Raw genomic sequence first — 10,444 nt, forward strand, 5'->3', positions numbered from 1 at the left:
TACCACCCGCAATGCACCTCTGCAGAGGCGCATTGCGGGCGGTATTACCGCGGTTTCCCATTGATTTCAATGCGATTTTTCAGGCGGTGTAGCAGTGCTATTTCTAGCGCTAAACCGCCTGAAAAACGTGTCAGTGCCAGTTTTTCTTCTAGTCAAGGAAAGGAATAAGATTCTGTTGATTATGTTGGTGTTATTGCTGTCAGGTCATTAGTGTACAACAACTGACTTCAATTGTTATCAGTCTTTGAATAGAAATTTTGAATCTTCTTTAAAGGGATAGTTCACCTTTACCACAAACTGCCTGTACAGCTCTGACTAAAGTTTAATAATACCCTTGCTATAGGTGTAGGCCATGTACATTAGGGTGACCAGACATCCCCGGTTTCAGGGGACAGTCCCTGGATTGAGGACACTGTCCCCAGACCAAGTCTGTCCCCAGTTTTGTCCCCAGATTGTATTTGAACAGGGCCTGGGGCAAATTCAAAGACAGTCAGTGCAGAATTAAAAAAATTCTAATTCTGAATTACACCCCCCCGCTAGCTTAGGGGGGTGTATTTTTTCCATTACCTGTCCCTTTCTGATGATCATGTGCTGGTCAGAGCGGAGGGAATATTTCTTCAGTTTCGGGTGCATGCCCATCCAGCTCCACTCACATATTCTTCTGCCTTGGCTCAAGTCCCGGCCTGCTGCCTGCTTGGCGGAGTGATCTTCCTCCGCACCCCACCCAGTAGCAGCCGGGGCCCGGAGAGTAAAACTTGACAGGCTGTGAGGCGGGCGGCTGCGGCGATGGGCAGAGAGTAGCTGATTGCTGCCATTGCTAGTAAAAGAAAAATATGTCCCCGGATTTCATTTTAAAAATCTGGTCACCTTAATGTACATACCTTATCAATCCTGACTGGAATACTCCCAGGACGTTGCTAAGTGAGGCCTAGACATCACTGCTCACCTCCACCATCACAGGAGTGAGCTCTCAAATGCTGGGCTCAGAGCTACGGCATCAGCTGAGAGAAAAAGAGTATGTGAGGGGGGTTTGAAAAAGCTCACTCTCATGGTGGAGGTGAGCAGTGATGACTAGGCTTCACTTAGCAATGTCCTGGGAGTATTCCAGTCAGGCCTGAAAAGGTACGCAAATGACTTACACCAGTGATGGCGAACCTTATTGAGCCCGAGTGCCCAAACAGCGACACAAAACCAACTTATATATTTCAAAGTTCTAACACAGAACTAAACCTACCAGTGGCTCTGTACAGAGGATGAGACTGAATATCCCTCTGAATGAGCCCTAAGGGACCAAAAACTTACGATTCTGCCAGATTCACTCAGAATGCAGGGATCAGAAGTGCGTTACGCCCAGAATAAACTGTGAAACATACACTGGGCCAGATTCACGTAGATCAGCGGATCTATAGATCCGCTCGATCTACGTGATTTAAGATCCGCTCCCGCAAGTTTGAGAGGCAAGTGGCTAATTCACAAACCACTTACCTCCAAACTTGCGGCGGCGGATCCTAAATCCCCCGGCGGAATTCAAATTCCGCGGCTAGGGGGAGTGTACTATTTAAATCAGGCGCGTTCCCGCGCCGATTTAAATGCGCATGCGCCGTCCGGGGAATTCTCCGGCGTGCATTGCTCCCACTGCTCCCACTGACGTCACTAGGACGTCAGTGGTTTCGACGTGAGCGTGACGTGTTTGTGAATCGGCGTACGCAAACGACGTTAGAAAATTCAAATTCGACGCGGGAACGCAGGCTATACTTAACATTGGCTGCGCCTGATAAAAGCAGGGGTAAGTATACGACGGGAAAGCCGCTACGGAAACGTCGTAAGAAGACTGCGTCGGGTCTGCGTACGTTCGTGAATTTGCGTATCTCGCTGATTTACATATTATTCAAGGTAAATCAGCGGGAACGCCCCCGGCGCCATTTTTAAATCGAAAATAAGATCCGATAGTGTAACACATTGTAACACTGTCGAATCTAAGCCCTATCTATATTGTTTTTACGTCGTTTCCGTAGCGGTTTTCCGTCGTATACTTACCCTTTCTTTTATCAGGCGCAGCCAATGTTAAGTATAGCCGGCGTTCCCGCGTCGAATTTGAAATTTCCTACGTCGTTTGCGTACGCCGATTCACGAACACGCGCGTCGCAAGTCCCGCTCACGTCGCAACCACTGACGTCCTGTTGACGTCAGTGGGAGCAATGCACGCCAGGAAATTCCCCGGACGACGCATGCGTATTTAAATCGGCGCGGGAACGCGCCTGATTTAAATATGACACTCCCCTAGCCGCGGAATTTGAATTCCGCTGGGGGATTTAGGATCCGCCGTCGCAAGTTTGGAGGTAAGTGGTTTGTGAATTAGCCACTTGCCTCCTAAACTTGCGGGAGCGGATCTTAATTCACGTAGATCGAGCGGATCTATAGATCCGCTGAGCTACGTGAATCTGGCCCTATGAATCAGGCGCATAGATAGGACCAGTGTAAGTCAGAGATACGATGGTGTATCTGTAGATACACCGTCGTATCTCTTTGTGAATCTCTACCTTTTGTATCTCTACCTGACATCTACACTGACCTACCTGATGCATACACTGACCCCCTCTGACACATACACTGACCTACCTGACACCTACACTGACCTACCTGATACATACACTGAGCCCCTCTGACACATACACTGACCTACCTGACCCATACACTGACCTACCTGACACATACACAGATACACTGACCTACCTGACCCATACACTGACCTACCTGACACATACACAGATACACTGACCTACCTGACCCATACACTGACCTACCTGACACATACACTCATAGAGTGACCTACCTGACACACACACTGACCTACTTGACACATACTTCCTGCACTGCTCACCCCCATCTCCCCACCACACAGTATAATGTAGATCGGAGGATCCATCATTTTCCATACCTCTCCATGTCCTCATTGTTCAGCTCTCCCCAGCACTGGGAAGGCAGTATTGCAGGACTCCCTGCCACCCAGGCACTGCTTGGTATCCCCACCGCCGGGAGGTCAGCTAGCAGCCACTGCACCTCTCCCATGGTCATGATCTGCTATGAGCACCGCCTTTTGCCCTCCGCTATTCCACAGGTCGCAGTGCAAGAGGGACAGGCTGGACCAAAGTAGTCTTGGGGGCAGGGGGAGCTGGAATAGGGTGCCACAGAGAGGAATGCTCAAATGCCTCACTGAAGGTGTAGGGGTCTTGGGGTGGCAATAAGCCGCAGCACAGACCCTCGGGACAGAGGAGGGATAACTTTACACCCCCCTAAATGTCGGACCTGGGGCGAGATGACTGGCTGCCCACCCCCCATGCTACGCCACTGGCTCTGAGTTCCTGGCCAACCCCAGGACTTGGGGCTAATGATTCTGAACAGGAAATACTAGACTCAAGGCTTTTTGGGGCCCACTCGGGGGTATAGCCCCTGTCAGCCCCCCCCGCCAACGCCACCGGTACTAATGCAAGGAAGGGAGCCAGCTCCTCTGCCTGTACCGCCAGTGCAAGTGACTGCCTGGCGGGGGGATTCCCCCCCCATCCTGGCAGCACTGCCTCCATAAGCTTGTGTTCCCACAGAGAGGGCTCTGCGTGCCAGCTGTGGCATGTGTGCCTAGGCTGACCACATTTTCAAACTACCATTCAGGGGCACCCCCCCTTCCCAAAAATCAGCTTGTGCTGTAACGAACCACAGCACAGTGATTGGACACAAGAGGTGGGATTTATGATTTCTCCAATCACAAGCAGGGGGCGGGGGATTGTGCTTCTCCAGGCATTCCCGGTCAGGACAAGTACTGTCAGTGAGTAAAGCGGAGATGTGGCAGCCTTTTTTGGGGGCATCAGATTGGCCAGGGTGGCTGTGTCAGTTTCATTCCGGGACACTGTATTGTCCTGGAATGAAGGTGCCTGGGACAGACCTGCAAAATGCAGGACTGTCCCGGGAAATCCGGGACACGTGGTCACCCTATGCGTGCCATAGGTTCGCCATCACTGGCCTACACCTATAGCAAGGGTATTATTCAACTGTTGTCAGAGCTACACAGTTTTTTTTAATCCACAACCCTTACCTGCATGGGGAGTTTTTTTGTAAAGGTGAACAATCCTTTTAAAGAGATCAAATTGTGTTTTTTCATATATTTCCTGTTTTTTTTAAAGTATAACTGTACTTTTAGTATGATAAGCCTTTAAATGTGTACCCCTCCTAGTTTTATACTTGCCTGTCCCAACTTGTTCAAGAGTTTTGCTGAGCAGCCCACTGAGAGCTAAACAGCCTTTGCTTGGATGGGCTCTGCTTCTTCTATACATATAGTGCACAGGGGCATAACGTTGCCTATGAATAGTAAAACTTATGCCATTTGTTTCCGTTGCACAGGCATGCACAATTTTGAAGTGGATTGGATGGGACACATTTAGATGGGGGGTATTACCTAGGGTTATGTCTTGCCTAGGGCAGCACAAAACCAAAATATACCACTGTTCATACACAGTACAGTGTTTGCTTGTTCTCATGGATTCCCAAGGCCATGTACACTTGGGACAAATAATAGACAAATCTCCAGCAGCAACCTCCCAAACCCTCCTCTCACAATGGAATGCCAGCCAATTTTTTCAGGCAGTATTTCATCACTTTCTGATAGTTTTGGGGCTTTATTTCCTCTTGTTTGAGATTTCTGGAGCAACTAGGAATGTAGCGGCACAGTGGCAAGTTCCAACACTAGTGAAAATAAATGATGGAGTTTTGACTGTCCAGAGGAATTGGGCAATAGTGGGAGTTTTTAGAAGTCTACTGCATGAAAGATTGAATATTTAAAGAGAAATGTACAATTGAGCCCCAAAAAAAACTGAGTATGAGAATACAAAATATTCATATGCAATATTTCATACTTGCCTAGATAAAAACCAGAAAACTATTTATAAAAGTTATCTTCTTAGTTCTGACGATACATAAAGAAATAATGGCCCGGATTCAGAAAGAATTTACGTTGGCGTATCTATTGATACGCCGCGTAAATTCTAGGATGCGCCGGCGTATCTTCTTTCTGTATTCAGAAAGCAAGATACGCCGAAATTTGGCTAAGATACGACTGACGTAAGTCTCTTACGCGGTCGTATCTTAGTTGCATAGTTACGCTGGCTGCTAGGTGGCGCTTCCGGAGATTTACACGTAGAATATGTAAATTAGGTAGATACACCGATTCAGAAACGTACGTCCGCCCGGCGCATTTCCGGCGTAAAGTTACCCCTGCTATATGAGGCGTAGCCAATGTTAAGTATGGACGTCGGGCCAGCGTCGAATTTTGCGTCGTTTTCGTCGTTTGCGTAAGTCGTTCGCGAATAGGGCTTTGCGTAAGTTACGTTCACGTCGAAACCAATGAGGCTTTGCGGCGTAATTTGTAGCATGCGCACTGGGATACGTCAATGGACGGCGCATGCGCCGTTAGTAAAAAACGTCATTTACGTGGGGGCACCATTCATTAACATACAACACGCCCACTGCCTGGATAATTTGTATTACGCGGGCTTACGCCGGACCACATACGCTACGTCGCTGTAACTTAGGGCGCAGGTTCTTTCTGAATACAGAACCTGCCTCACTAAGGTACGGCGGCGTAGCGTATCCGAGATACGCTACGCCCCCGCACAAAGTTACGCCAGGCTTTCTAAATCCAGGCCAATATGTACATAACCACCAATAATTTCCTTAAGGTGTGAAGTGCTTATACGGTATAATAAATATTCCAATCGCACACCTTCCTGGGGAAACGGCTCATAAATACAAAAATGGGTGCTGAAGCGATCACCAGCTGGGTACTGGAACAATCAACCACATGAACATATTCGCCAGCACACCACGGATGGTATATAACGTCCAAAAGTTTTAATGCACAGAAAACATCACAAGAGGTGCAACGTTTCGAGACCACGCAGGACCTCTTTGTCAGGCACTTGCCTGATGAAGAGGTCCTGCGTGGCCTCGAAACGTTGCACCTCTTGTGATGTTTTCTGTGCATTAAAACTTTTGGACGTTATATACGATCCGTGGTGTGCTGGCGAATGTGTTCATGTGCTTATACGGTAGACATTTTGCTCATTGCGCTGGCATTCCTAAGGACTTTTATCTTGCTATCGACAAATGTACAGTGTTGTTGCTTGCACTTACATGGACAATTTTCTTTTACAGATATCAATTCTGACCTAGACAATGAAGTCTCACAAGACAAGGAAAGTGAAATTCCAGAGGAAGAGCTTTAGAGTTCCCTGATCTATATCTTTAGACCTTCCACTTGAATTCAGGTTGCACACAGTCTACTAAAGAGCCTCCTAACAGAGGAATAACTCCTACAGTTCTGGCCCTGCTGCAATGTACAAACACAGGACTGTTTATGTGGACCGAGTGACAGGGTCAAGATCCATTTTAATGAGAGTCTCATACAAAGATGTATGTGTGTACAGCTGGAGCAGATTATTGGACACATTTATGCAATATTAATTTCATGACAGCCAGCTATAGTGTTGTGTTTACCAGGAAAGAGTAATCTGAAGGCATAGAAATGGGAGCACAGCTGTTGTCTCCAGGAACCTTCCTAGGGAAAATGCAATGCCCTCACCGCATAAAGATGCTTAACTTGTGATTGCAGTACTGCTGATCCCAAAAACTGGAGGCTTTACATTCAGTAGGCAGAGATAAAATGCTGTGGCTCACTTCTTGCTGGCAACTGAGCCTTGAAAGGCTAATATAAGGTACCCATACATTAGAGATTATTCTAGTTCTATGATGGGCTAGAAGACCCTGTAAAAGTCACTGTTACCTATTATGCACATTTATTGAACAGTGCCTAGTCAGAATGTTATATGAACTTTTCCCTCCTGTCTGATTGTTTACATCCATTGTCACTGATCTGATCTTGGTCTGACTCCATACATGGTCATATCTTTGTACATTTGTGTTGAAATAATTCAGATTTGCACTCTTTAAGTAATGATAGCCCCTTAAAAATTAGTTGGAGCTGAACCTCAGGGCCCATTTGAGTCAATGGAAAATATTGTGAAAGGGTCTGACATGATTAAATTCTAGTATGGCATGTCGGTACATTAGAGATCACTAGTCTAAGTCGGTACATTAGAGATCGGTACATTAGAGATCACTAGTCTAAGTCGGTACATTAGAGATCGGTACATTAGAGATCACTAGTATAAATGATAAGAAAACTCATGTGCCAGAACCAAGCTGGAAAAATGTAGATGTGTGCTTTTGCACAATGACAATTTTACAGGCTTTTGTAGCTTAGTCTAAGAAATAGATAAACTATATTACCAAAAGTATTAGGACACCGGCCTTTACGCGCACATGAGCTTTAATGTCATCCCAGTCTTAGTCCGCAGGGTTCAATATTGAGTTTGCCCACCCTTTGCAGCTTTAAAAGCTTCAACTCTCCTGGGAAGGATTTGCACAAGGTTTAGGAGTGGCTATGGGAATGTTTGACCATTCTTCAAAAAGCGTATATGTGAGGTCGGGCATTGATGGGGACGAGAAGGCCTAGTTCACAGTCTCCGCTCTAATTCATCCCAGTGCAGGCCCCTCAAGTTCCTCCACCCCAAACTTGCTCATCCATACCTTCATGGACCTTGCTTTGTGCACTGGTGCCCAGTCATGTTGGAACAGGAAGGGGCCATCCCCAAACTCTTCCCACAAAGTTGGGAGCATGAAATTGTCCAAAATGTCTTGGTATGCTGATGCTTTAAGAGTTCCTTTCACTGGAACTAATGGGCCAAGCCCAACCCCTGAAAGACAACCCCACACCATTATCCTCCTTCTACCAAATGATTTGGACCAATGCACAAAGCAAGATCCATAAAGACTTAGATGAACGAGTTTGGAGTGGAGGAATTTGACTGACCTCAACCTGATAGAACACCTTTGGAATGAATTAGAGCGGAGACTGCAAGCCAGGCCTTCTCGTCCACATCAGTGCCTGAACTCACAAATGCGCTTCCGGAAAAATGGTCAAACAGTCCCATAGACACACTCCTAAACCTTGTGGACAGCCTTCCCAGAAGAGTTGAAGCTGTTAAAGCTGTAAAGGGCGGGCCAACTCATTATTGAACCCTACAGGCTAAGACTGGGATGTCATTAAAGTTCATGTGCATGTAAAGGCAGGTGTCCCAATACTTTTGGTAATATAGTGTATGTCGTTATTTATGAATTCATAATGAGCCATTGTGACTGTGTATGCACAAGATGTGTGTATGCGTATACACATTTTACACATTTTTCCAATGTTGACAAAGCACACATATCTCTTGCTTGTTTATCTATGTCTTGTATCTCTTAATTCCTCCTAAGGAGGGTAATTTCCTGTGACTTACTTCTTGAATAGACATTTTCTGATGGGAGTAGTTTTACTGTGTAGTACAACAATGTTTTAGAAGCTTTGAGCAGACATGCAATATACACACGTTGCTCTACTAATATATTCTACTTTTATATTTCTGATGCACTTCATTTAAATTTTTGCTAAAGACTTGAACAATGTTTACTACTGTTTCTCTAATAATGCAAAGAGCAAATGCCAGAGTACTACAAACAAAACCACCAATCAGAAAAAAAATTCTGTACTCTGACTACTCTGCACTGATGACAACTGTAATGCCGCGTACACACGATCAGTACATCCGATGAGAACTGACCGATGGACCGGTTTCATGGGTTAACCGATGAAGCTGACTGATGGTCCTACACATCGGTTAAAAAAATGATCGTGTCAGAACGCGGTGACGTAAAACACAACGACGTGCTGAAAAAAACAAAGTTCAATGCTTCCAGGCATGCGTCGACTTGATTCTGAGCATGCGTGGATTTTTAACCGATGCTTTTGCATACTAACGATCGTTTTTTTTCCCATCGGTTAGGAATCCGTCGGTTAAATTTAAAGCAAGTTGGCTTTTTTTTTAAACGATGGTTAAATAACCTATGGGGTCCACACACGATCGGTTTTGACCGATGAAAACGGTCCATCAGACCGTTGTTCTCTGTTTAACCTACCGTGTGTACGAGGCCTTAGTTGCTTGGTTGTTATGGATAACTACATATTATTTTGATTGTTCCCATGTTTTTAATATTTTGTGGTGGCAGATGTTGTAAATTTATATTGTACATATACTGATGAAAAACTTTACAAGTTAGGATCCCAGGGTGATGTAATTTGAAATGATCATAAAATATTACAATGCAGTTAGGGTGGTGATGGTTTTTTGTCTCCAGATAACCTGACCAGCAAGTCTTGGTTCCCAACAGCAGACCTACAGACTGCAGATTCATGCAGTTCATGTACAGTAAGTCACGATAAAAATCGCAGATCGTCTCCATTACTAGTAAAAAAATATATAATAATCAAAATGCCATAATTTTATCCCCTATTTTGTAGACGCTATAACTTTTGCGCAAACCAATCAATATACACTTATTGTGAATTTTTTTTTTTTTTTTTTCTAAATTTTTTTTATTTATAAACAAACAGAGGAGCCGGTCCGTTCCGGACCACGACATATACATACGGTCCAGCAGTGTCCACAAAATCAATATACAAACAAGGGGAAGACCGCACAAGATATAACATCACAGGTGCAGCATTTGGCTGGCCTCACTTACGGGTCTCTGTAGGATCCCCGCCTTCCAAAGATGGCAGCGAGGTTCCTAGACTGAGAGCCCCTACAACTCCCCTGCGTATCACTCGGGGCAGTTTTGACATGCTAATTCTGGCTCTCTGGGTTAGCGGGCGTAGCCGCCCATAAATGTATGTGGAACCAAAAAACCGGGGTCCGTGGGGTCCAGCTCCCTCTTCCATTTTCTGTATTTTCCTCGAGGAAGTGAAATGTAAGGGTAGTAGAGGTACCCAGGGAAAGAAAGAAAGATAGGTGAAGGGAAAGAGAAGAGGGGAGGGGGGGGGGGCTGCGCAAGCACGAGCATCCCAAAGCGCCCCCTAAGGCCCCCTAAGGGCGTAATTTACACAAAGAGTTTTGTAGGGTCGGCAGATTAATTTTAATTAATTTAATTAAACCAGGGTCAGTCCGCCTCTCTAAGGGACTGTCCCTCTTCCGAGTATTTAAACACATTCCAGATCTGCCATGTTTTGGTGTATGTTTCCTGTCGGTGCTGCCCAGAGAGGATCAGGTCCTCCATGTAGCTGATCTCGTCAACCTTTTTGAGCCAGAGAGCTATTGTCGGCGGATGGGGGGATTTCCAGCGGAGGGGCACGCACCCTCTGTGAATTTTTTTTTACCAAAGATTTGTAGAATATGTATCGGCCTAAACTGAGTAAAACTTTTTTTTATATATTTTTGGGGGATATTTATTATAGAAAAAATCTAAATTGTCACTCTATTTTTGTTTATAGCGCAAAAAATAAAAACCGCAGAGGTGACCA

General features: G+C 45.5%; 1 protein-coding gene across 3 annotated transcripts in view; it reads left to right on the forward strand.

Annotated features, from left to right (window-relative positions):
• The window catches only part of VSIG10 (V-set and immunoglobulin domain containing 10), a 68,470-nt gene extending 61,110 nt beyond the window's left edge, over window positions 1–7,360 (forward strand). The window contains exons 9-10 of one of the 3 annotated variants that reach the window (XR_005748047.1): window positions 6,202–7,103; window positions 7,147–7,360. Coding sequence is in view for 1 of the 3 variants with exons in the window: in XM_040345794.1 (XP_040201728.1) it covers window positions 6,202–6,272 (71 nt within the window). In the remaining 2 variants the exon portion in view is untranslated. Of the gene's footprint in view, window positions 1–6,201 lie in introns of all 3 variants that reach the window. The other 2 variants (XR_005748048.1, XM_040345794.1) reach the window with 2 other exon arrangements.
• Window positions 7,361–10,444: the final 3,084 nt, after the last annotated feature.

This window comes from Rana temporaria, chromosome 1, assembly GCF_905171775.1.
Source record: "Rana temporaria chromosome 1, aRanTem1.1, whole genome shotgun sequence".
NCBI classification, from domain to species: Eukaryota; Metazoa; Chordata; class Amphibia; order Anura; family Ranidae; genus Rana; species Rana temporaria.